At 37.3% G+C, this 26,888-nt stretch overlaps 2 protein-coding genes across 18 annotated transcripts in view; one reads left to right on the top strand and one right to left on the bottom strand.

Moving 5' to 3' along the window:
- The window catches only part of LOC114871630 (filamin-A), a 20,484-nt gene extending 1,669 nt beyond the window's left edge, over positions 1 to 18,815 (bottom strand). The window contains exons 1-34 of one of the 10 annotated variants that reach the window (XM_029177759.2): positions 18,522 to 18,811; positions 16,691 to 17,072; positions 15,274 to 15,398; positions 14,984 to 15,114; positions 14,503 to 14,716; positions 14,313 to 14,430; positions 14,048 to 14,235; positions 13,785 to 13,940; positions 13,582 to 13,723; positions 13,318 to 13,523; positions 11,752 to 13,258; positions 11,545 to 11,680; positions 11,392 to 11,471; positions 11,146 to 11,313; positions 6,611 to 6,757; positions 6,309 to 6,536; positions 5,926 to 6,240; positions 5,641 to 5,859; positions 5,232 to 5,552; positions 3,746 to 3,967; positions 3,459 to 3,646; positions 3,161 to 3,365; positions 2,945 to 3,082; positions 2,697 to 2,870; positions 2,324 to 2,631; positions 2,028 to 2,256; positions 1,821 to 1,949; positions 1,546 to 1,761; positions 1,298 to 1,474; positions 977 to 1,216; positions 752 to 895; positions 523 to 681; positions 297 to 445; positions 40 to 226 (exon numbers count right to left, since the gene is read on the bottom strand). In XM_029177759.2, coding sequence (XP_029033592.2) covers positions 40 to 226; positions 297 to 445; positions 523 to 681; positions 752 to 895; positions 977 to 1,216; positions 1,298 to 1,474; positions 1,546 to 1,761; positions 1,821 to 1,949; positions 2,028 to 2,256; positions 2,324 to 2,631; positions 2,697 to 2,870; positions 2,945 to 3,082; positions 3,161 to 3,365; positions 3,459 to 3,646; positions 3,746 to 3,967; positions 5,232 to 5,552; positions 5,641 to 5,859; positions 5,926 to 6,240; positions 6,309 to 6,536; positions 6,611 to 6,757; positions 11,146 to 11,313; positions 11,392 to 11,471; positions 11,545 to 11,680; positions 11,752 to 13,258; positions 13,318 to 13,523; positions 13,582 to 13,723; positions 13,785 to 13,940; positions 14,048 to 14,235; positions 14,313 to 14,430; positions 14,503 to 14,716; positions 14,984 to 15,114; positions 15,274 to 15,398; positions 16,691 to 17,060 — 7,636 coding nt within the window. In that variant the 5' untranslated portion in view covers positions 17,061 to 17,072; positions 18,522 to 18,811. Of the gene's footprint in view, positions 1 to 39; positions 227 to 296; positions 446 to 522; positions 682 to 751; positions 896 to 976; positions 1,217 to 1,297; positions 1,475 to 1,545; positions 1,762 to 1,820; positions 1,950 to 2,027; positions 2,257 to 2,323; positions 2,632 to 2,696; positions 2,871 to 2,944; positions 3,083 to 3,160; positions 3,366 to 3,458; positions 3,647 to 3,745; positions 4,826 to 5,231; positions 5,553 to 5,640; positions 5,860 to 5,925; positions 6,241 to 6,308; positions 6,537 to 6,610; positions 6,758 to 6,969; positions 7,041 to 7,124; positions 7,218 to 7,352; positions 7,441 to 11,145; positions 11,314 to 11,391; positions 11,472 to 11,544; positions 11,681 to 11,751; positions 13,259 to 13,317; positions 13,524 to 13,581; positions 13,724 to 13,784; positions 13,941 to 14,047; positions 14,236 to 14,312; positions 14,431 to 14,502; positions 14,717 to 14,983; positions 15,115 to 15,273; positions 15,399 to 16,690; positions 17,073 to 18,200; positions 18,459 to 18,521 lie in introns of those variants that run through there. The other 9 variants (XM_029177761.2, XM_046286241.1, XM_029177760.2 and 6 more) reach the window with 9 other exon arrangements.
- On the top strand, positions 17,822 to 26,888 carry LOC114871632. Of its 8 annotated transcripts, none has more exons than XM_046286245.1 (17): positions 19,095 to 20,070; positions 20,257 to 20,404; positions 21,330 to 21,473; positions 21,648 to 21,674; positions 21,864 to 22,060; positions 22,136 to 22,277; positions 22,344 to 22,440; positions 22,501 to 22,695; positions 22,875 to 23,027; positions 23,097 to 23,361; positions 23,441 to 23,719; positions 23,797 to 24,004; positions 24,070 to 24,254; positions 24,341 to 24,633; positions 24,838 to 24,903; positions 25,017 to 25,113; positions 25,624 to 25,713. In XM_046286245.1, the coding sequence occupies exons 3-16, from the start codon at positions 21,343 to 21,345 to the stop codon at positions 25,068 to 25,070; spliced, it is 2,292 nt and encodes a 763-aa protein (XP_046142201.1). In that variant the 5' UTR covers positions 19,095 to 20,070; positions 20,257 to 20,404; positions 21,330 to 21,342; the 3' UTR covers positions 25,071 to 25,113; positions 25,624 to 25,713. The 8 variants fall into 8 exon arrangements, with proteins under 8 accessions (XP_029033606.1, XP_046142201.1, XP_046142198.1 ...); XM_046286242.1 differs by adding an exon at positions 25,873 to 26,888 and having other exon boundaries at positions 19,101 to 20,070; positions 24,079 to 24,254; positions 24,838 to 25,113; positions 25,624 to 25,806; XM_029177770.2 differs by adding an exon at positions 25,873 to 26,888 and having other exon boundaries at positions 19,315 to 20,070; positions 24,838 to 25,113; positions 25,624 to 25,806.

The raw sequence follows: 26,888 nt of genomic DNA, 5'->3' as shown, positions 1-26,888 counted from the left end.
ACGGACCTTCGTAACTTTACACCGTTAATTATTATTTACCGATTACGCGAAGGTTTCGTGTATCGATGATTTTTGGATGCCACGGAGATCCAGGAAGCTGTTGACCAGCAGACACAACTCTGATATCAAATACTCCAACTTCGGTTGGAATGTAAGATACATTCCAAGTACCAGGATTAGCTCCAGCTTCGATAATCGCTTTCGATACACTATCCGGACCATCAACCTATGGAAAGGTATTAAATTGATCGAACACAGTTCATAGTATTCAAAAATATTTATCCATTTATTAGTACCTGAACTGCTGGAGGACTTCTTGTACCAGTAACGATGAAATGCGCTGCTTTATCTACATGTCCGCTTAATAATCCTTCTCCTTTCGCGCGAGCTTGTCCAGCTGCATCAACTGTGCACATTACCGGGCTATCAGGAATATGACATCCTCCTAGATACAGAAAATGTAATAAAAAATAATTTTTGCATTTAATAATAGTTGAAGTTTATTGCGATATTAAATGTTACCGTATGTGATGTTAATCATGTAAGTTCCAGGTACACTAGGAGAAAACTCGATCATTTCAGCACCATCGTTAAGTGGAGTAACTTGTAATGGAAGTTCCTGACCTAACGGGCTTGTTGCCACTACGTCCAGGTCCGCCATTCCAGCGTCCGTCTTTATTACTGGAATAATTTATGAATGAAAACATAATGAAATATTAATGTTTCGCTTAAACTTATTTTAAATACATACTTTTAAATGCGATATGATCGTGCACGGACACTGTCATTGGGCCAAGCTCCTGCAATTTTACTTTAGAAACATCGAAAGCCTGACAGAAAAAAGGTGAACCCAAGACAGGTTTTGCACCTTGCAAAACATCGATTTTGTATGTCCCTGATGGTGCGATACATTTCAATTATTTAAACATAGTATTATTAATGTCGTCATCATTTTTATCTTTTCTAAGTTACTTACCAACAGTATTTGTCGTAAATTCAGCAAGTAAATTTCCATCTCGATGCTGATAGCATCGAACTGGAACTGCATTGCCTTGCGGTCCACTAATTACAACGTCAAATTCTTTTCCAGGCCGGCCTAATGTTTCAATGGTAAAAGAAGTTACTTTTCCGACACACGATTGGTACAGCCCTAATCCTGTCGCTGTTACTTCTCTTCCTCCTGTAGGACTACGAACTGTTACATCTAAAGGACTTCCTGAAATGAAATCATACTGTAAGTAATATAAAATGAACTAGATTAAAAAAGGAAACAGCTAATAATTATGTAATTAAATACCCGATATGTGAACTTCGTTATATTTTATATGGACTCTATGAGGAGCTGCTCGTGTAGGATGGAAAATTATTTCATAAAGACCATTTTCTCCTTCTCTAACTACACTGTCGACATCGGATCCGGCGGCGCGTACATTTACAGTCAATTTTCCAGGCCCAGCATCTTTTGGTGCAACCACTATACGAAAGTTACATAATTATTTATAAAAAATTTTTGTACAGGTATCCATGAAACCACATATACCGTACCTATGATAGTGCCAGGTCGATGGCAAACTACATCAGACACTTCTTTGATGGTTACTTTCCCTGGATCGAAAGCTTGAAGCGTTTGAGAACTAATCATCTTGTGTCCATCATTAAATATTACACTGTAAGTTCCAACTTGTCGCGTTCGAATTTCTACTCGATACAAATTAGATGACAATTTCGTCAACGTGCATGGAATAATAATACCATCGGGGCCTATTATTAAACATTTTGTTTTAAAAAATATTTAAATTAATATTTAAAAAGTATGTTACCTGTTACTTCAGCAGATACAGGCCCCTCTAAACCTGGCATTTCCAAGTCCATGTATGCTGTATTGCCGACTCGGATCATAGATGGTCCGTCTAACATAGTACTAACTACTGGGCATTTAAACGGACTTCCTAATGTACAATAGCGATAATCGTTAATGATTTTGTCAATATTAATATCAACCGATGAAAAAAAACTAAATCACAAACCTGGTACATTATCATCGTTAAAACTGATATTGACGTAGTGAGTGCTAGTAGTTTGGGGAACAAACGTTACATCATATAATCCACGAGCACAGGCAACTACTTCAGCTTTAACTGTATTATTTTCCGTGCTGACTACTAATTCCAATGTACCTTCGCCAGCTTCAGCAGCATCAACTGTAAATGTTGTCGCTTGGCCCAATAATGCCCCCGTAAGACCCGATACGTGTATCTGTGTCAAGTTTTATTAAACTACGTTATTGGGAAAAACATTTTCCAAAGGGTATTAAATAAATTACCTTTGTAACGTCGTAAATATTACAAGCAAACGGGGATCCTTTCACGTGTTCACCATCTACTAATATACTAATGTTATGTCTGCCTACTTCTATCGGTACGAAACTAATATTATATTTTCCTTCCACAGGTTCTATTGTTATGGGAAGAGATATATTTGACGGAGGTGTTACAATTACATCGCAATTTGCTAAGGGAGATTGTGGATCTACGATGAAAGATATCAATTGCTTTACAGCTCCCATTTTTAAATTGTGCCCTGTGATTATGGCTTGACCCGCACCGACTACTTTACAACTGAATGGTGAGCCTAAAAATGTAAAATTATTACATAATATTGCAAAAATACGTATCTAATACATAATCGTTACATACCCGGCACAGGTTCCCCGTTGAAACGAACGCTAAGACTGTGTACAGCAGCTTCCTGTGGCTTAAAATTAACTCTAAATTTTGCATTTCCTTCGCTTTGTACATAATTCGGTACATTTTTACCATTCACCGCAACAATGATCTCAAGATTACCAGCACCTGCTTGGCTAGCATTAACTGTAAGTTAAAACGAATGCATATAAATAAATTACAATGCGAATATAGTTAATTAATTAAAGGGTACCACTCACTGCTAAAGAAGACCGGTTTCCCGACAACACCGCTGTTTATGTCTGTTACTTTTACTTTATCTGCATTGTAAGCTTTTACTAAGAAAGGACTACCTTCGACGTGCGATCCATTTAATTTCACTTCAACACTATGGTCACCTATTAATGGTATGTATTTTGTTTATATATATAGTTTTTTAATATTCATTTTTATTGTTTCTTATTTTCTTCACATACCAACATCTTTTGGTGTGAAACCCGCGTTATAAGATCCGTGCCCATTTTGCTTAACATGAACCGGTAAACTTTCTCTTGTAGGCGAAAGAACTTCTACAGTCGGTACCCCTAAGGAAGTATCTGCTTCTATCGTAAATGTTGTCAAACGATTTACAGATACTTTTTCAAGCCCTTCGGTTATTATTACTTTTGCTGTGTCGCTCACCTATCGTTTTAACAGCAATTAATCTTTCCTAACATTTGCAATTTTCTAAGAGAATTCTTTAATAATCATTTCTTATGAATGACAATATAATACCTGACAGCTAAAAGGGCTACCAGGTACATCTTCTCCGTTAAATCTCAAGTCTACGGTATGTATAATTGGCTCCCTAGGCGTGAATGATATCGCATACGTGTGTGGTCCTTGTGCTTGAGCAGACGTGGGTACACGGCCACCATTTACCGTTACCTCTAAGTTTCCCGGTCCAGCCTGACTAGTTTCAACTAAAAATGAAAAAAGAGAAAAGGAAAAATTGCAAATTTAATAACATTTTCACACGGTTATAATGTATCACAAAACATTCTGAAATATGAAGACAATACCTAAGAAAGTTACAGGCATTCCGATAACACCATATTTAGCATCCTTTACTTTGATAGCAGTCACGTCATACACTTTGCAGCTAAATGGACTACCAATCACAGGAACATTCCGATGGCTTACCGAAATTCTGTGCTCTCCAACTACTCTCGGTGTAAATGCTACGCTGCATGTTGTGTCTTTGTTGTCAGTGACTTGAGCTGGTACGGCCTGTCCGTTGGGTCCTATCAAGTCCGCCGGTTAGTTGTTTAATACAATTTAGTCAACCAACTACTAGGGTGGATCAGCAGGACACCAAAAGTATATGATCAGGGGTTTACGCGCGTCGAAAAAGTTCTCTTTTTTTAAATGTTAAGTTTTTAATTGCAATAAGCAATATTTTATTAAAAATGCGATATATACGTGTATATGAACTGTTATGACAAAACGATGGCTAAAAATGCATAAAAATGCACTAATTCGTAAGTTAATGGTATTACGTGGTAATTAATTTTAGATTAATTGTTAATTCATTTTATATCTGTTACAGAATGTTGTTATAATATCAGAATGATACGAACGGAATAACTGAAGCAAAATACATAAAAAATTTTGAAATTTTGCATTGTTGCTTTACTTAAGGACTAAATATGTACTACTCAAATAAATGATAGCACTGGCACATTGATTAAAGCAATATGTAAAATTTCAAATTCAAAATCTATACTCGAGTGCCACAGTAGTTAGGATTTTAAATGAAATGTAGCAACGCGTACATATGTATAGCACCATGAAATGGGTGTCGTGCTTCTAATACATATTTTAATTTGGTTCGATAATAAGAACTAAATTTGTGAAATGTTAGTCACCGCTTTAATAAATTATCTACCAGAGCGGAACCAAAGCCCATATAATATCTTAAGGTGGTAACTAACAATCAAAAAGGCACGAGAACAACACGAGATACTATCTCTATGCAACAGTTTTAGAAGATGTTAAGTTAGAAACCCACCACCAATTTATTATACTCCATTACTAAGATAAGAATGAAATTAGTTTTGTTTTAGAAGTCTAGTAATGTCGTAGTCTGAAAGCTGGCCGACCTGCAACAAAGAGAGAATTGCTCTCAAGCTAAAGATTAACAAGATAGAATAACACAAAGGTAGAACTTCGTGCAAGTTTCCACCGTAATTAACAAACAAAATGTGTATTCAATTAATTATTAAAAACAAACAGAAATTCAGTAACTTGACCACGATGGTTGTAGACGAAACATAGAAGGTGCTTATACTTTCGGTCGTCGGTGAAACCACTGTGCGTAAGATCTTGTAATACCGGATTAGAATGTTAGATGTAAAAACAACACATCAATCACAAAAAAAAATATATCACCATAAAGGAAGTGATTTTTGTGCAAAAGTATGAAGATACATTTTGCAATTGAAAGATGTACATGCGCTATACACATACGAACCACATGAATGAAAGAAAAAAGAAACATAAATTTACCTTCAACATTAACTTCTAAATCTTCCAAGCTACCGGCAACATTACTGACGGTAAGATAACTTTGTCGCCCTAACCCAGCACTGCTTAATGCCTGCCCACTCACAGTTACATGACTATCACCACCTACCCGAGTTACAATCGGGCAGCCTGGTACGGTTCGTTTGTTGAAGGCTATATTAATTATATGTTCACACGCTTCAAATGGTACAAAGCTAACTGAAAATCGAGCATTTCCCTGTGGTGTGACTTGTGTAGGTATGTTCTGACTTCGAGCCGATATCGTAATTTCTAAATTTCCTTCACCAGCTTGACTCGCGTCAACTAAAAAAAAGGAAGATTAGAGAATAGCAAAGATCTTGAAGTTATTTCAACATGTCTCAACATTATTTCCTGCTTAATAAATGCGTACCGGTGAAATGCGTCGGCTGACCAACACTACCTCTAGCAACAGGGCCTATTAGTACTTTATCCGCATTGAATGCTTTAGCTAAAAACGGTGTGCCATTTACAGGATGGCCATTATACTCGACGCTAATTGAATGAACGCCAACGTCTTTTGGGATAAATTCTGCCGTAAAACCACTTTTTATATCTCCAGTTACTTTAACAGGTAATTCGCTATTTGGCCCTGAAATATAGATTTTTAAGATAATTTATAAAACATTATCACGTTATTATGTTTGTTATTACCAACCTCTTACAGAAACTGCAAGTTCTGCACTGCCACTACCGTCAACCCCCATATGAAAACTAGCAGGCTGATCTACTGGAATTAGTTCCAGATGATTTAAACTTAATGTTACTCTACTTGTGTCGGATACATTACAAATGAAAGGGCATCCTTTCACTGCTTCTCCATTGAATTTTATATCAATGTAGTGTGGTTTGGCAATTTCAGGTGTAAAAGATACAAGACAACAGCCTCCTCCTACCACTTGAACATGATTTGGTACTTCTCCTTCATTTATAGAAATTTCAAGCTGCCCTTCACCAGCAGCGCTAGCATCAACTATAATGTTAAGAAAAGGTTCCAATTTAGTTGCATTCCTTACACTGTAGTTAGCTAATCTTATTTACCTCTGAATTGGCAGGCATGTCCTACAACGGCGCTGGGTATGTCAGTAACTTGAATTAAACTGCTGTTGTACACCTTGGCAACAAGAGGACCTGCCGGTAGCTTCTGTCCCGCGATGGTTACTTCCACAAGGTGACTGCCTACATCCACTGGAGTGAATTCAACACGAAACTCTCCAGGACGTCCTGGCTCTTCGGTAATCTTTGCTGGTATATGTCTTTTAGAAGGAGCTGGAAATAATTATCACATATGCAACAAGAAATTTATATCACAACAATTCATATATTTTGTTTCATACACTTACTTATAATTTGTACATCAATTTCATTACTATTAAAGCCAAGAGCAGAAAGTTCAAAGAGTGCAGGACTACCGGCAGGGACCAACCTTATGGAATCCCCAATCACTGACATTTTTGGGGCTGGCATGATGCCCACACGCCACGGTGACCCTATCAATTTATAATTAATATTATAATTATGTGCAAATTCATCAAAATGATATGAATAAAATACACGAGATTTTTTTTTTTTATACTTTACATATAATATTTAATCATTTTAATTATTTAACGGAAAAAAAATTTCTTTGCAATTGTGAGATTTTGAATCAAATTCCAGTTTCCCGGAAGTACAACGTGACTCCAATCAAATGCCTTCTAACCTTCATATCTGGGATAAGGGCACGCGCAGATCACAGAAAAGAAGTAACTTTCATAATCATCGCGCGAAAGTTCACGAAAGTAAGTTTATTGGAATCCAGCAAAGGGGATACTGATATTCGCGTAAGTACGTATAATATACGAAAAACCAAATTACCCTGATCACTCTTTATTTTAGTTCAGAAAACCTGAAAAGCGCTGAAAACCTTAAGAGAAAAAAAACAATGTAGAACTTAATTAAGTTATGGATGAACCAAACACCGCAACGTTGTTAATAAAACACACTGTATATCAATTAATAATAAAACTCCATTATGGGATACACATCGATCTCGGCCATAAGTACGAACAGGTATCGAGTTTTCACAAGTGTACGCGAACTAACGTGATTATATGACGATTTTCAACAGATACTAATTGAGAACGACTCTCTCGGAAATCCATTATGGCACAACTTTTTAAAGGAAACAAAGAGTAAAGCAACGAATCGAATAATTGAGATGAGCTGAAGAATTTTGTAACGTCGATTTCTTGATGAAGAAACGTCAGCAGGTCGCGATTCACGACAGACTCGAACGAGTCTAGCGACGGGACAGAGTGTAGCTGCCACTACCACTGTGGGTTGCCGTTCGGACCCAAAACCAGGGACGTATTTTTGTTGGTATACACCAGGGGCCACCAAACTATTTTGATCATTGACCCCTAAAAATTTGCTAATTCTCTTATCCCTCTTAAAACCTATATTGTAATATCCCCTAGATCGGATCGACCCCTTGGATGATCCCTGGTATACACCATTATTCTTCTTACATTTATTTATATCATATGCTAACAATATTTTAGGTAATTTTCCTTATCGTTGATGTTATTTAAGTCAATAATACACCTGAAATAACTACTGGCCAAGTTAAGAATCTGTTAATACGAATAACAAGGAAATGAAAACGCTGGAAGATAAGTAGAACACGTTTATTGCAACGTAAATTTAAATGATTTTTAGATTTCAATTTGATTAAAAAATTGTTTAACTTAGTGCAGGGAGTTCGAGGAACTTAATACGACGCTGTTCTCCCCATCCGTTTCTTGCTCGTTCGACCGGCTACAGTCTGTACGTTCACAAGATACCTGATCTGCGTATTTCGATACCTTAAGGTCGGCCGCAAATAGAAATCTCACTGTTTGCATTGAACATTGGCTTACTTTAAAGTAACCAGGATAAAAAAAGGAGTGTAATTTATAATTGAGGACGATGAATCGTTAATATCGTTTGATAAAACGTTAGGAACAAAAGTGCAATTCTTCGACTCGTCAGGATTCTAATTAATAATCGAGTTCCAATGCTGCACGATCGACGACGCGAAACGCATGTCAAAACAAGTCTTGGATGTATGCAACGCGACTTGAACTAGAAAATGTTAGGAATGTGTCGTGTTCATACACGTTCAATTGAACGGTGTTCAAGTTCGTATTTGACATTGGAAGTCGTACATGAAAAACACAATTTTTAAAGTTAGTCTTTTCAAACAGATTTTAATTTACGTTAAAAGTATCATTAAGCTTTTCTTTTTTCATCGAGAATCGCTTTGCGCCACATTCTTAAAGAGAAGAGTTACAACGAAGAGACTGTGGCCCAAGAATCACTGCATTCCCCGACATAACGGGTCGTACGGAAAGTAACTCGTTCCAAAATTTTCGAAAACTTTTTCTCTTATCGAATGTTCCGGATGCACCGGTTGTTCGAACATAGTTGAAGAAAACTCGTCCCGAATCGTTAGGTACAAGCCATCGTTTATAGAAGAATAAATCGAAATCAATTGAATCTAATGAGTTCCAGCTCGCGTATACATACTACCGTATTGTTTCCTTGAAGCAAGTGTGATTCAACTTTATAAACGTGGGATTCATCGATACTGTTAATATTTCATAACATCTTTCTTATGCAAAGTTGTCGATTTAGGATAAGAACGATGATTATGAAAATAACTGATTTCGTTAGATTTTCACGTAGAATTCTTCTTCATTACTATACTTTTTTTTTATTCCATACTTGAGGCGTTACTCATCGAATATGAATAAAGTTATATAAGAATGATATATTTAACTGTCGCTGCACGAATGGTAGCGTAATTAACGCATAATCGATACTTTCATAGCCGATATGTATTCTCATCAAGTGTTACGGTGATTTGCGCGTCATAATGGGCTAGTAATTTTAATCGTATACGTTAGGAGTAGGTAGGGCAGCAGCAGCCAGGGGCAATTGCCCTAAGCCCGTGTATCAAATAATCGAATTAGGACACATGTAATGAGAGAAAGACGAAGCAAGTGGAATAGGGAAATTGGCAATATTGTGCCTGACACGGTAAAACGCATAGGAACGCATTCCACATGTCACCGAGCCGTGAGTTATTCGGCGAACGAAACAACCGCAAACATTTCTTCCTCGATAACTAATAACGGTGCAGGGCATACTCGGTCTTGCATAAGATCATACAAAAACGGTACTGTAATTATACGAATCAGAATATTACGATTATGTATGCGCTAGTAAAACGGCATCGGAAGAAACAATTCATAACTACCCGTGCCAATTTTGTCTTGTATAACGATAATTGTTATTTACATCGTTCCATCTAATTAATACGTACAAGTACGCGAATTAAAATCGAAAAATCACGTGGAAGATTATAAGGATCGTTATAAGATAGCACGCCCAGTTTACGGGAATTACATTTACATGTGGTACGTAGGTAGGGGTCGACTATCCTTGTTCCTGACCAAATACGTCTTCGAGCATACAACGACTTTACCATCGTGACCACACCTACGATCCACTACGATATTCCTTTTCAATTGATAATGCACGAATATTATGCAAACTGGTCGCTAACACCGCTAGATAAAAGCATCAACTCGTTTAATGTCACGTTGATCGTCCGTGACTACTAATAGCGTACGCTTGCAAAGAGATCTTACCCGATACGGAATTTAATTTTTACTTTTATCCCAGTTATAAAGAATAAAATGTTACGGAATTTCAAAAATTATAGTTTAATCCAGAGGTGGGCAAATAGGGCGCTAAGATAGAAAAATCCACCTTGAACCAAGATTTCCTTCCCGGCAATAAAACTGCCACTATTTTATTGAATTTTATGGAATGCAATCATTTTAAGTGGCCCCCGAGCCGAAACAATTGCCCACCCCCGGTTTAATCGAATATATTGGAATAGATATTTTGAAACGCCTTGACGTTGATGCTTGAAACAACTCGAGAATTTAATGGAATTCCAACAAACATCCTTGCAGTATTGTAGGCCACGTGCAATCATGATCGCGGAATGCACCCCTCTACGCGAATAATATTCATCGTAGATTTACAATGGCGTAGCATGAATCCGTGTTCCACTTTTATGGCAAAACAGGACAAAGAGTATTACAAACGAGTACCTCGGTATATAAAAGAAACGTATACCTTAATTACTAAACGCGCTATTGTCCATTTTTTTATTTTCTCTTAAGGTCCTTACGCAACGATGAGAAAGCAGATTATTAAAAAAAAAAGCCCTAACGTACGACGTTATATGATAGAAATATATATAATGAGATTAATTAAATAGGCATAGCGTGCGGTATGCTTCGTTAAATAAACGAAAGGAAAAAATTCAAGAAGGAAAGGAAACGATGACGTCGGATATGTGTCAGTGGAACATCACGTGGATGCGTGAAATCGCAAGTCAATGACCTGACCGATGACCTGTTGTCTTAACAGGTATTAGTACCTGTTCGTGAACCGGGAAGGAAATATTACAAATATTTTCATAAAGATGGAAAAGAAAATAATAATTATAAATACAAAAGTTAATCAATGTTGGTCATATAATTAATAGCTGCGCGGATATTTCTGATAGATATCAAACATTATACAGAATAGTTCATTTTCTTTCAGTGAACAAGTCAATTCTTTGAAGAGTATGCTATTATACACGATTACTTTGTTCATTGAACTTTACAGAATGATAAATCACTTTCACTAAGATACTTCTTTCACAATTAATAATTTACTATGACAGAGTTGAAAGGAAAGTTGTTTGATGAGTGAAAAAGAAACGGTTGTTATCGTGTAAAAAAGACACAACATTTTCATTCATCTTGTATCCATATAAGAAAAAAAGACTTACCGGGGACAACTTCACCGTTGAACGTCATTTCTACAAGGTGTACAACAGCTTCATGGGGTACGAACGATGCCAGAAATCGTTGGCTACCCAACGCCCTGACAAAGCTAGTTACGTGACCACCATTTACGAGAATTTCTAAATTTCCAGATCCGGCTTTAGATCCGTCAACTGGAAAAGAAACGCGAGAAACATATTTACAAAAATATTCATTTTACAATAACATTTGCAATATATTTAAAGACCTACTTTCAAATTCTACTGGTTGATTAACAACGCCATTCGGAATGTTCCCAATTTGGATAGCACGAGCATTGTACGCTTGTGATCTGAAGTAATAAGCAATTAATTTTCAATTACTTATTCACCTATTTTATTTTATTCAATTTATCATTTACAAACCTGAACGGAGAGCCTTGAATATGTTGACCGTTTATTAGAATCTGAATAACATGTTCCCCAACTTCTTCTGCAGTTATCGTATACGTTAAACCTCTGAGAGTTGACTTTTGTACAGGGATCATTTTGCCATTCGGACCTGAAATTGAATTTTTAACATTATTACTCTTTAACATTTGTATCATTTCTGGAGTATGATAAAGAACTCACCAGAAACAGTGACAGTAACTTTATTTTGATCTACATTTGGATCTATGGTAAAGGTAGTCGGTCTGTGTAGCGGTAACATTTCCAGTGCATTTCCAGTTACAAGTTCAGAAGCTTTTCCTTGCGTCGACGAATAATTAGAAACTCCATTATCGAGATATCGCTCGTGAGTTCCATCCGTCGTATCCACACCTTTGTAATAATTATTGTTTTTATTCTTAAGAATTCCATGTGTCTGTGCTCGAGTATTATGATTTTCATTATTAAACTTCTGAGACGTGCCGTAATCGGAAGTTGAAAGTTTCTGATTCGAAACGTAACTGGAAGAACTGTGGTGTGTATGCGATATATTTTTTGAGCTATAATTCTGTGCATTCTTGCAATTGTTATTGAAAAAGCTGGGGCTATTCGTGTCTTCGAAAGTGGCTGAACTATTAGCCAGATTCGCGAGCGATTCCAAACTACCATAAGATAATAAAGATTTTGTTTTTTCTATGGCATCCCATGAATCTCGTCTAGAGGTACCGCCAACCATCGACGACACTCTAACGTTACTGCTCGTGTCGACGGTTCCATTATCCATAGAAATTTTTCTGTTAAAACTGTCGTTGCTTCTTGGACTGAAACTTCGATTAACAGGACTTTGCGTTGCGCTGCGATATGCCATCGGGCTTTGAGTCGGTGATCGAGATCTCTTCAATGATCCCGAGCTATAAATCTCCCGAGATTCCTTAATGATCGGGGAGTATCTTGAGCCATGGGCAGTTGGGCTTGGATTCGGAGAACGAGATCTATTTATCGTGTTGGACGTGTAAGCGTCTTTTGATTCTCTTGCAAAGCTTGGACTTTGTACGGTCGGAGATCTCGATTGATTGTACGTAGTACTGGAATAAGTTTCTTTCGTTTCCTTCACCAGGGATGGACTGTGAAGATTTCGCGAAACAGGGCTGTGGCCTTGATTCGGAGATCGAGTTTGGTTAAACGAAGTCGACGTATACGTTGAATTAGAATTTTCTACCGAGTAATTATTCGACGTCTTGTATACCGGAGCAGTCTGACGTACGGGAGAATAATCGCGTACGTGTTGGGTAGGGCTTGATAATTTATACGTGGGTGAAGAGTAAGGTTTTTGAACAGGACTGGACCGGTCTGTCTCTATCGAAACATTTAGGCCGTTCATTCGTCTTTCTAACGAAGATAATTTCGTTCTATCGAGGCTAGACGTTGATTCCTTTGATCTTCTTGATCCCTTTTGAGTTCCCACTCGAATGGAAAATGGGGAGCCTCGAACATCGGAGCCATTGAAGTATAAGTAAACCCTATACTTTCCGGAATCAGATGGTACGAACGATACTCGATATTGCATGTGTCCGAAATCTTCTATTCTGAAAGGGACCGACTGCTTATCGTGAACTAAATCTATTATAACGTCGCCAAGACCTCCGGTTCCTGTCGCATCGACGATGAAAGAAAACGGCTGACCGGGCATAGCACCATCCGTGTCCAATAACTGTAGATATTAACCAAATGTCATCAATATTCGTCGAAGAAATTAAAACATCGACTTACCTTTATTCCATTAGGATCGAATACAAAGCAGGTAAAAGGACCGCCTTGTATATGGTTTCCTTTGTGAGTTATCGCGATACTCCACTCTCCTGTTTCGTCAGGTTGAAAAGTGGCGGTATGTACACCATCGTTTTCTTTAACTGGACACGACAAAGATCTTCCAGTTGGAGACCATGCAGTCACATCAATGCCATCATGACTAGTTCCTAAAGTGTTCATCTTACATAATTTACATCCTGCAAAGTCTTTTTACCAAATACTTACCGTAACTATTGACTAGAACTTCGACGATAGATCCTATAGCGCACGGATCCATACCAGGTGATTTTATTTTGGTCAAAGGAGGTAAAACTCTAAAATAATAGGGACATCCATCTACTAATTCCCCGTCGTTATATACCATTAGCTGAAATATCCGATAAACGATAAATAACTTTGTTCGTTCGTTTAAAGTTATTAATACAAACCTTGTGCATTCCAACTTCTGTAGGTACGAAGGTACCTTTGCCATGAACTCCATTCCAAGTAAGCCTACATTCTACTCGTCCACTAGGACTTATTACTTCACCGCGTACTTCCCTTGTATTCACTTCTTTAGTAAGAATTTCTAATTTGAAGTGTGCCTGCGGATAATGATCGTTAATAAGTAAGCATGCCAGCGATCATAGAACGACTTGTTAGGAAATTTTGAAACAATAGATGAAGCTTTTCAAACAATTAACCAACTAACCGGCTGTTGTACTCTAGCGGAAGTGCTGTCTATGTGTACAACAATTTGTTTGCTCGCTTGAGGGCGAGGCTTAACCCATTGAAAATATGCCGCATACGCCATAACGCCTAAATGTTCTACGTTCTGATCAGCCATGTCTTTCGCCTTCAGAATAGGCTCCACGCCTAGTTTCTTGCCTCCATCGATACCTTCAAGAAAATATGATGTAAATGTGAACATCACATTTAGATGAATTCCCAGGAACAGATTATGTACCAATCCTTACCCATTTGTATATTGTGCTCCCATGCAGAAGGATCTGTATTGATTTTATCGTAGGATGGAGCTGGTCCGCCTAAATTTCGGACGATACTACACAAAACTCTGCCATCGTTCCAATCGGTCTGCAAGAATAGATTGAACCATAAGAAAACGTGTTTGTCCTACAATTGAAATGTTAACGAACAATCGCTCACCGTAAAGTTTTGTACTGGGTGGTGAGGTAATTGCGAGTTAACCCATTGTAACGTCGCGTGAAAACCTGGTGAACCTTCTTTCATGAAGTACGATAAGTAGGTCATTCCCGATAGTTCGTCCAAATAAGGAGACGCAAGGTACTCTGGTTCCAATACCATAGGTATGTCGAATTCGCGTTTTGAAATCTCCATAGCCTTTCGGCAATTGTATACACTGGAAATTTAATGTACAATTTACCTTAATTTCTACTTCTCATCGTGTAAACTACCTGTCTGCCCATCGCTATATTTAAAAAAGGGCAAAAACCATTCTCACACAACCATCCAGGAGCAAAAGAACTTATACCAAGGGAGAACGTCCCGAGTTCAATTCAACATTCACACCTTTTTGCTGAGATCGACTAATAATTAATAGCAAACATTCTTCTAAAGTAACACATTTAATTATCAAATGTTTAAGTAACGTATTTTCCTAGTATACCTGTCGTTATAATCGAGTTGACGCCAGTGCGGGAATAGACCTGGTTGACAATAATCGAGCAACGCGCTCAGATATATGCCAGAGTTCCAGTCTGTCGTAAAATTGTTTACTCTACATTCCGGTAAAACAGCCTGTAAATAAATCAATCTTTCCTTCAGTCACTAAACATCATATTTGGTGAAATATCCGATTGAAGAATGATATTTTTTTTAAATATACATATATATACGATTACATTGAGATTGTAGTCGCGATGCAGCAAGGTTATTTGTGCAATTACGTATACCGACCTTGAGCCATGCGAGCATGAGTTTCCTTGGAGGGAACTTGGACTTGCCTATTTGGTACCTTACAATGAGCGACCATATTAGACCGAGAATCAATTTTAGATTTCCATTGACGATATCCACGTTACCTGTAACAAAATTCAAATGTTAAACGCTTATATTAACAAGATTGCTGTGCAATATTTCTTTCGCTGGGATTTGAAGAGAGGGCTCCCCTAATCGAACGCCTTATCAATCATGCAACATTAATTGCTTGAAAACGATGCTTATACGTACTAGAGTAGATAAGTAAACTATTTCAACCGTGTACGAGCAAAGCTATATATAGTAGAAAGCTTCGGAACATCAAGATCTATCGGTATGCAAAAGGTCATTTAAATATCAGTGGAACGCGTTGGACAGTGCTATATGTCAGTCGCCAAAATGGGCATCGAAAAACGAGATTTACCCGTAAATCGACTAAAGCTTCCAGGTATTTCTGTTGGAAAAACATGACTCATTACATACGTACATTAACATATTACATGTATGAACTGAAACGTTAAAAGGAAATGCGGTCGTTTAGAAAAGTACTCGTTGTTTGTACAGGAAATTGATAAAATTTTACTTTGGTCTCTTCCAAAACGAATAGCTCTGCGATCTCCGCTGAGTATTCGAGTACTTTATATAAGAAAGAGTCAAAACGCATTCCCTTGGCAAGAATTTTCTTCAGGATGTTCCTGTTAATACATTATTAACGCATTCTTCGTTCATGTTGAAGACATATCTTCGAGCGTGTATACGTGTATGATTTATCGTCGATGCGCCATTTTACCACTCATACACTGGAAATTAAGTTAGTCGGTAGGTACAGGAGTATAATTGTAATGGTACTGAACGGTCTCGTAGGCGCCGAGTGAACACAAGAAAGGCAACGACCTCGAAGTTCGATTTGCAAGCAGTGACGTGACAACTGTACCTTTTGTATTTTATTTCGAAAGATAATTGCAATGTCTCGCATATGAATTAAAAATTACTATACATATAGAACTCGCTAAATGTTAATAGACACCGGAGACAGATATATTACACGCGAAGTTTTGTAATAATGGTCTGCATTTAATTATTATATTATCGACGCGTGACTCACGTTTACATTTTACTTTTTATCATTGTTAGAAACATTTCTCTGTATTGTTTTTCATTGTTGCCATTGAAAGTGTGTTCTCTATTCTATATTACACAGGATGGTCCCTGGAAACTTGATCATTTTTAGTTGACCATCGCCTGAAGGTCAACAGATTTATGTCGCTGAATTTGCCTTTTTATGGGCTATAACGTGATGGACAACAAAGGTACATATGTTAATTCATTTAAAAAATCACCTTGAAAAAAAAAAATGAATTTTAAAGAAACGTAGGGATTGAAATATTCAACTTACCGATATTAACAAGTTTTACACCGTCAGCCTCGATGGCCTGAAGAGCGGTGGATACATTTTCTAAATGGTGGTGTTGATTAGCCGGTCTAGGGTTCCATCGGGGCAAACGCCGTTTAGTGAGTACCTCGACCAAAGCGCAAAGTCGAGTACCATCCCGAAAATCTTCGGCGAGATCAATCACAGGACCATCGGCTACATCCGAGGCGTGCTTTAGGTGTTCGTTCACCCAATTCCTAAAGGTGTTCGCTTGAATCTCTACCCATAGATCTTCGTGTCCTTTGATAGGCATCCCTTTGGCTGCTGTACCCTCCGCGGATCGGGCCACCAAACCCACTAGCTCTTCGGGTCGTAATTGTTCGGTCATCTCCATTTTCGTTCCTTTCTTTCAACATTACAGTACACAATCGCTTATTACTATCGACGCGGATGAATAATATCTACTAATTGTAAGATAAAGAAACAAAACTGAAATTATCAAGGAAATTAAAAAGAAAAATTGTTTTGTCAAAAGACATCGCGAAACGCAATTGATCTCTATCGAGACAATTGAAAAATTAACCGCGGGTCAAGTAGTCCGATGAACGATATTACTCTATGAAAATCAAACTCCAGGCGGCAATTAAGCAATTGACGACGTCGTGTATGTTCGTGTAAAAAATACTCGGTTAACGATGGTACCCTAGTTGCACGGGATGAGATGAATTGACGAAAAAATTTCTCACGGTGAAAGTGTCTACACAAACACAACTGCATCTCTGATCATCGATGCATCCTGCAGTTCGCACATATCCTTTAAACTGCATAACTACAACAGGCCCGCTACTTCATTCGAATTCATTAAATCCTGTACAGTTACAGCCGAGAGAAAAGAAGCAAGAAAGCGTAGAAAAGATATTATACTTCCATCTATTTTTTTTTCCTCTACGCCATGAAAGGAATTCTACGAAAAAAAAGGAGACTGACGTGTATGCAGGATGCATTAAGTATCGAATAATAATTCTAATTATCGATTACACTGGATTCTAAGATTGTTAAGATGATATATTAACGTGACATCAGCTGCACGTGCCAAAGGTATTGCTTCGTAGCGTTGCGCCGTGTTATGACATCACTGTTGTCTTAAAATCTCGCTCGACCGGTGAAGCTTGCGTAAGTGCGTAAAAATTTTATACCGAAACCGAGTAAATTTCTCGTTTGACCACGTTATCGATTGTCCACGTTATTATCTTATTATAAGAAATAAGATAAAACAGTGGAAATAAAAATATGACTGAACTTACCGACCCGGGTTCGGCTAGAATATTTTACAGCACTTAAGTTTAGCATAACACTTTTTTGTGAAATAACACGTGTGACATTAATGCGGATAGAAGAAATAACAAGGTAACGATAACGTAGTATGAGAAATCGCTTGGTTATAGAAATATAAAAGAGCGAAACACGTTCTTATTCCACTATGTTTCGTGGGAAACTTGAAGAGAGAACACTGATATATATCGATATTACACGCTTGCGCCTATGATGGTCGCACACAAAAAATTCAATTCATTTTCTTACACTTTCACCGTGTTTGATTTTTCACATATTTGCTTTTTGTTTTTAAGTAAAGTTCACTTGATGATTCGTGCGTTTCGGTACCGGTTGAAATTCATTCATTGAACAGTCGATGAATCGACCAATCGAAATCTTCGGCAAAAGAGCGCGATTTAGGGTGGCTTTATTTAAAGAATACGCAAAAAGAGATACAATGGGTGTATTTAAAAATCAGACACTTAGTCGCAATAAAAATTATAGACACAAAGCATCTTACACGTTCACATAATCAACTCACATAATCAGAGATGTAAGAATGTTTGGCATGTGAACTGATATTTACGTCGATCGTTTTCTAAAGGGGCCTCTTGGACACGAAATTTCATGAAAATTACTCCTCGAACTCTGATCTTCGATTTACGCGATTCTCTTCTAGACAGAGTCTGCTTATTTTGTTGACAATGCCAGAATTTCTTCGGTGTGGCAATAAGCTACACGAGAAACGCCATTTTTGGTCTTAGAGATTTCCGGATCGTGCCGTTGTCGACGAGCGTAGTCCGACGTGCATGAGCTCACTGAACCGACATGAAAATCCCCTTCTTCTTTGCTGCTCGACACAATCGCTTTCCGCGACCGTTGGAACACACGATTGTAATGAATATAGTTATGTATTAAACTCTTTCTGAACCCTGTGCTTGCAGTTGCAATTTCAATCAGAAACACGTATACTTTCATTACTAGGGAAGAGGATCAAAGGAAAAGTCTGCAATAGGTGTTCTGAATAAAATATACACGTAAAACTATTTAGAGTATAATATTTATTTCATAAGTAACAAGTATTTTGTAGGATTATGAACACCCTACCTGTCTACATCGATACCTTACTGTTACTAGACTACGCAAATTATTCCGCAAGGTGGTGGCACCTGTCGGATTCATGCTGGTCGGGTAGCCTATACACAGGCGCTGACAATTTAATTTTATTAAACAAGCTCTTGTAGATTGTTTACTAAAATTACAAACATATATTTAATTTTTATAATAGTAATTTTATAGTAGAACGCAATTCAAACAGAAGTGATTTCAATAATAAGCATTGCATTCATTTCGGTATGCTTGACCACGCATTGAAGTCTCCAAGAGACTAGCCGCCATTACTGCAGCCAGGGGCCCAACTTTTCGGCGGTCGATAAAGTAGAATACTTCTTTATCGACGCATAGTTACTAACGATCGATTTGAGCACAATTTTAGAAGCGTATCATTGCTCGTACAATATTGAAACAAGCATAAACGAGAGAAGGTGTTATATATTCGTTATAAGAGCGTCGATAGTTGCATAGCCTTGTCATAATTAAAAAAGTATTATAAACAAGTTTACTGTCAAATATTCTGTAGAGAGTTTGGCAGGGCGCCGGCGCTGCTCTATAAATAGCGCTTACAACGCCAATCGCCGGTTGTGGCTCGTGAACAAAGTAAAAGAAAAGCCAGCCATCGGGTGCGCACGACGATAGTATCGTAATAGCTAACGTTGGTACTTTTCGGCGTTTTATGCCACCTAGCCGCGGATATATATTCGTTCTTCCTAAATATCATTTGCCTGATTAATTAAACGCGTTTCACGCGGCAAGATAACTGTGGTTATACGCGAACGTTAAAGGGAGTCGTCGATGCTACCATTGAAACACAACGAATTCGATTCTATGCAGGGTGTTTTCTACGTTTTAAAGACGCTAAAATTACACGAGTGATCACTGTACCATGTGCGATGTGTCTGTTGATTCAATGGTACACTAAAATGTGACTTCGTGATTCGGTCAGCTGATCGGCAACGTATCGAGCGAATTAGGTGATTATGTAAATTCTTATTTGAAACAACAGTGGCTAGCATATTGCGAAACGCTAGGTATTGTCCATTTACGATCTATGATAACTGGTTGACTCGCCGGATAGTTTTCTACCCGGCTACAAGAGTAACTAATTATATACTCTCCTCGCGTTTAGAGGGTACTAACCTCGCAACCCCTTCCGCTAGGCAAACGAGCAGTTTCGAGGTATCAAATGAAGACTCCAAGGGATACGTGCACCCCTTCATCGAACAAAACTAACTTTAACAAGAAACGTGGGTCGTGCGCTTAATACTTTAATGTTTACAGCCTGAAATGAACCGGGATAAGTTTCAGGTAAATTAATGACCGGCACGCTAATATCACAATATGATTTTTTATACACTGTTCAATGTCTATATATCTGTCATTGATATTTTAAGGTTTAATGTAATTAAATGTACGCTTTACTACGTTACTGTGAGTACTCGAAAGAGTTATAGAAATAACATCTGTACAGTTGTTTACCTCACGTATTGTCTCAAGTACTTATGCATTGATTTAATGTTTAGTTGTATTCCCAAAGAATACATCGTATATTTTTAAACGATGGATCAAGGATATCGAGTTACACAGCCCGTGATAACCCGATTTTATTTTATAACCATGGAATATTTATTTTTACGAGACAATTCGCGCGTAAACCTATGCACATTGCACATATCGATAATTCGGTAGGCCAACCGCGCCTGTTTTAAACTCATACTACTTGCAATCGTTCGGGAGCACTAGCAAAAAATTTAAGCACCAGCAAAATTTTTAACAAAACGTGTTTCGTTAAAAATTAAATCTCCTTCCTTCTTTTTCACCTAAGAAACATGAAAGTAGATAAACGATTCGACGATAAAATTGTAATATCGCGGGCACAAGCGATACACGATTTGTATAACAAGTGTCCGGATCTTGGCTAACGTACGCTCGATCCCAGCGTAACGTGCACATGTAGATCGTTTCACTGAAACTGATCGTGGGCCAGCTGCCAGAAAAGATTTCCTTTTCGAAATTCGGTTCGCCAACTGACAACCTATTTTCCGACGCATTACACACCACACGTTACGCGTGGTTCGAGTATGAATACAATTGAACTGTATTCTATAAAGTAGTATAATCGTATCGCGGGGGATGATTGGGTCTGTGAGACTAATCGTTTCGTTATTTATTTCCTTTCTCCTGGGCATGCGCGCTCGCGTTTGGACCGTAACGCGCGAACTTCGAATCTTAGATCGACGACTAGAATGGCTCTGGTAATGTTACCCTGCGATCTACCGTGGTGGCCGGCCGTGGTAAAGCAACTGGATCGAGCAGCAGCTGCAAGAAATTCCGAGGACCTTTTGGAAGCGATGCAAAGATTGCACGACATGTGCAAGTAAGTTTTTTCCGATCTGATACACGTTTACGAACTGTTAATGGATTATACTTGAATTTTCGACTAACTAGCATCGCGTGTTTGATACGTGTATCGATTTCGCTAGAATGCCTTTCTCTATCGCGTAGATATTAACGAACTCGATTTTTTTTTTTGCTACATGCTGTTATAAAGATACGAGGAACAGTGCTTTCTGAAAAGGTATCTGATCGATAAGTATTTCTAACTATCCGTAAAAGATGTACCCCAAAATGCTGTTAAGCGCAACGCCTCTGTATAAAAGCCCGTCCATCATTTTATATATGTTCTCTATGTCGATGTTACGTGTTCCACATATCTCTGATTCACGGGTAATAATCGTGTCTAAAAGCGTTCTCCTTTCTTTTACAGCATAAGTCTCGATCCCGAAGAGGATACGCAAGATCCTGAATTGTTTTCCGGATTAGCATTATTTCTCGATAACGACCTCGATTCTACGGAACGAGAACAGGTGTTCGCGAAGACAATACCGCGGATGGTGGAAAGAGCGAAAGGTTTAAGGTCTTGTAAACCACCGCAGGGCTTGCACTTCAGCCTTCAACAGCAAGGTCATTTTTCTGCAACTTTGTAGAAACGATCGATAAGAAATGCCGGGAAATGCAACAGAACTATTTATATTGCAGGTGACTGCGTGGAATATAGCTACGCCTTTGTTTCATCTCTAATAGCAAATGCATTCTTCTCTACTTATCCAAAGAGAACTGCAAAAACGCATCCGACCTTGCGCGATTTTAATTTCACAAATTTTTTTAAATATCTTCATAAGTAAGTATCAGAATGAAAGTTGCTAATTGTCAGGCGAGTCTACAGCAATTTATATTATTTTATTAGTAACGGACAGAAAGCAAAACTGAGAAGCATATTTCATTACTATGACTACCTCGAAGCCGAAAACGCGCTTGATGGAAAGCTAGTCATTTCTAGACAGGTAGTACTTTAAGAAATTTTTCTCAGCCTCTTAAAATTAACAATGAATTTTAATTTACAGGTAATGACATCGAAGCAATGGTTAACTATCGAGGATTGGTTGGAGAGCAACGTTCCTCTATGCCCGTTGATGATACGACACGAGGGTCGTTTGGAGAGGGTGGAACCAGAGACTAAAGTATTACGTGTTTGCTTCGCGAGCGCGAAGTTTGGCGGCGGCGTACTTGACGGTGATGTTACGCAAGAAACTGTACATGTAAATAATTAAAGCGCGTGAGAAAGATCATTTCGATTTGGGTTAATTAACTTTAGGCTCTTAGGAAAAAAAAAACAATATGAACAAAGAAGAAAGAAAATGAATAAAATCAAATATTAGAGGGTGTATTTTGCAATAAAAAGTAATGAAAAATTATAGTTATCAATTTTGATCTTTAGATAGTGACGCATCCCGAAATGCTCGCGGCAATATTATCAGTCGAGGCTTTAGAAGACAACGAAGTATTAATAGTTGAGGGCGTTAGACACATATCTAGAATAAATGATCCTCGTAACAGAGCCATATTTGAAGCTTTGCCGAAACCAAATGTCGTAAGTATAGTGCACTCTTCTATTTCAATTGACATCTTTGAACTGATATTTTTCTTCGAAACTTTATAGGTAACAGTATGCTGTATCGATCCTGAAGATTACTCGCGATTACCTTCGTCGCAGTTTGAAGAAGATAATATACTCCGTGAAATGAACAAATCTTTGCTCGGATTCCGACAAAGACACGTACCAAGCAGTCCAACCGATCCGGTCAAATCCGAATTGGATCCAGATGGATTAGTAGGTTCCCGAAGATTATCGCCAATCGGAGAAAGTTTTAGCAGCACCCCTCCGGAAACAGAAGGCGACGATAAAGTATTGTCAACGAATAATGGTACTAAAGAACGTACATTAGTGGAAACGTAATCAAACACAATTAATAATTGTAAAGCAGTTATTCGTTGTTTTTTCAGCGAAATCCGCGTTACGCGAATCCAATAAACACGATATTCTAACGGAAGTTCGTAGCAGACCAAATGGTAAATCTATAAGACCGCCGAGCCCGCATAGGATATGCAGCGATACCAGTACCAGTACAAACAAAAGGAATCGATTTATCGTACTTGGATCTAGCGGTGAAATTCTACCGGTTACACGAAAATCCCTTGGTCAAATGTCAGTTTACAGCAGCTGTAATAGTCAAAGCACGGATAGCTTTCATAGCGCGAAAGATACTATAGACGAAGATCCTGGTATTTAGTATTTTTCATTTTTCTTTCATTCTACAAAACGTAATGTCTATAATGCCTTCGTGTATTAAACTTTATAGAAGAAGAAGAACAAAAATTAAGTAAACGTTACAGTACTCAGTTGGACACACCAGAAAGAAGAGGAACTTTTGCTCAACGTCTAAGGGACGCGTTAAAACGAGAAAGTACAGCAACGGGAGCAACCTCGTCTAACACCTCGTCTGGAGAAAGTAGTTATGCAGTTGGAATAAGCGTGTCCGGAAGTCATGTTTGTGATCAAGATATTAAGTAAGAAGATTTAAATAAATGTTATATTACTGTATAATTTAGATTTACAAGTCTATCTTTGTTAGGGTAAAAAGAGGAGGTTCGAGAGGTTTCGTTCTCCGTGATGAAACAGTGGACGAAGATTTTCTGAAAGAATCGTTGGAAGCCGAGCAAAAATGGCTAGGTAGATTTCGGCAGAATCAACCAATGCTCCAAAGAAGAGACACAAGCGCTAGTAGTAAATACAGTTTCAGCACTGAATATAATTCTGGCAAGTATTACGAAACGCTTTATAGATAACACCTTTCGTCAGTTTCTAAAAATAAACGAATCTACTACTTGTCTTCGCGTATTTAGATTTTTGTTCCGAGCTCGAAGAAGTTTACGAACAGCTAGCAAAATGGTTAGAAGATCCGATAGCAGCGGATGAATCCCGAGAGTTAGATGCAAGGGACAAAGCGGTAGTTCGATTCGCTGGTTCGTTGTTAAAGAGAGCTCTCAGCGAATCGTTCGCTGGTGTTCCGGTACAAGAGGGTGAACCACAACCCTTTATCGACTCTGCGGACGTAAATCAAAGCCATAAATTAGCTTTGGCCGTGAGAAGTTTGAGTTTAGAGCTAGCCCGTCAAAAAAATAGGAGACAACAATCAGTAAGAAACAAATCGCTTTCTTTTCCTTTAATCGAATTTATTTGATTTTTGAATGAAACAATAACAGTACTTAAAAAAAGAAAAGAAAAATATTATTTAAATATATTGAATCGACGAAGAATGAGAGACAAACTGAAAACTAATAACTATCCTAAATAATATTTTCTATACAGCCGAATTTCATCAGATTATTACGATACGCAGGTCTCTGAGTCTGAAGATGTAGAGTATTATGAAGATGCTTTAAGTAATCATACAATATCAAAAGAGGTAAAGGATATTCAACGTAGAAAACTTAGGACGGTAACGTTTACATCCGAAGTTTTTCAAACATTGGTCGATGACGAAACTACCGTGTATCTATCTAATCCTGTTTCTTTAAGCACACCTGGAACTGTAAAAGGAACAACAGAATCTTTTGTTGCCAACGTGAATAATGAAAAACTTGCGCAACAATTCGAATCGCATGTAATATTTAACGTGAGCAAACTTATGTTACACATGTGTCAATTATACTTTGTCAATACAATGCATGAACTGATACTATAAATTAATTATATTTTTAATACGATAACGACAAATACTTTTATGCTTAACTATTCCAGCTTAACGATCGGTATGTTGAATTACTGAAACCTTCCACGTTTTAATGATTCGTACGTTGCATGATAAATTATAAACAAGTGCTTTCTACTTGCCATCAAAAGTTTATAGCTGCACCTCTAATAACTAATGATTTGTCTCTCATTCTATTTGGTAATGTCTTCAATATCTTACTCGTATACTCTACAATCAACTTTTAACTTTTATTAATATAATTCGACTTTATATTAATACAACGTTTTGTATCTTCCATTAATAACATTGTCAAAGATTTTTCGATTTCACACGGTTACTAAAACACCTTCTCATTTATGAATAATTTGTAATATTTAAGATAAACTTTATTGTTAGTTACGTTACTTCAAAATTATTAATCCCTCTTTTTAGATACCAAGGGACAATAGCCCTCAGTCAGGTGGATTACTATCTATTGCTAGTGGTAACTGGGGATGTGGTTCTCGTTTAAAAGGTGATCCACAGTTGAAATTAGTTATTCAATGGCTTGCCGCTTCGTTAGCAGGGGTACCGAAATTAATATATTACACCACAGGAAATCCCAGTTTATCGAAGGTAGTTGTTTTTGTCCATGAAAACTCTGTATGTACGATTTTATGATTAACATTAATAACATTTTAGTTAGATACTGTGAGTAGAGTACTTATGGATAGGCATTGGTCGGTTGGTGATTTAGCCGCCGCCACGTTAAGATTTGCTTTGTACGCAATCGAAGAACAAGCGGGAGGAAAAAATACTCTGTTCGAGGAAATAATTGGTATGGAAAAACCAAGTCCTTAGCCCGACTCAATGCTGTCTGTTCTAGTAGATCTTCTTGCTAGCATGATCGAAGACAGCCTATTGAGTAATTGAATGGAATATCCAAAAGATACAAGAATTGATTATATATATTACAGTTTGTGAAAGTGAAACGTGCTCCAAGATATTCCCCAGTGAAAAAATTCACAACGGGTAAAGCTTTTAATTTTTTTAAATTTATCTAAATCAATATAGAAACATCGATCTCCGTGGTTTAAATGTTTCATATCAATACAATATCAAACAAAGCCGCACAACTCAGTGTACAAAAGAATCCACTAAACTATAAGTTAAAGTTTTAATACGTTTTAGAGAATATTATATTATATAAGTAAAATCAAACAAAATCGTTATTACAGTTTAAACAAAGTACTTGAAGTAACTGTATTACGATCTCTTGGTCATATTGTAAATTGAAATTTTCACTATAATGGAATTTATACAAGTTTAATAGATCTAGCCACGCAAGAAGTCAATTCTAATTTATGTTTATATAAAATATATAAATTGATATAGTTACCTGCAATAATTAACGAGGCACAATATATATTATACTATATTTTGTACAGTATAATATTTATAAGTCGTTACATATGTCGAATCGAATTATATGTAATAATGGAATAGATTTTTAGAAACATTTTTAGTCGTATTTTATAGGCCGCTTTTTTATATCAAATATAATTTATACAAAACAAATCACATAAATGATAAAAATGAATTACATAAAAAGAAAGTAATGTGGCCTCTAAAAGTATACAAATTTGAAACAAAAATATATTGACTACGAAATGTCTTCCACTGAAATAAAAAGAGAAAAAAAAGAAAAAAAAGAAAAA

Source organism: Osmia bicornis, chromosome 6 (assembly GCF_907164935.1).
Source record: "Osmia bicornis bicornis chromosome 6, iOsmBic2.1, whole genome shotgun sequence".
NCBI classification, from domain to species: Eukaryota; Metazoa; Arthropoda; class Insecta; order Hymenoptera; family Megachilidae; genus Osmia; species Osmia bicornis.
The sequence above is the reverse complement of the archived record's forward strand: the minus strand, read 5'-3'. Positions and strand labels throughout refer to the sequence as shown.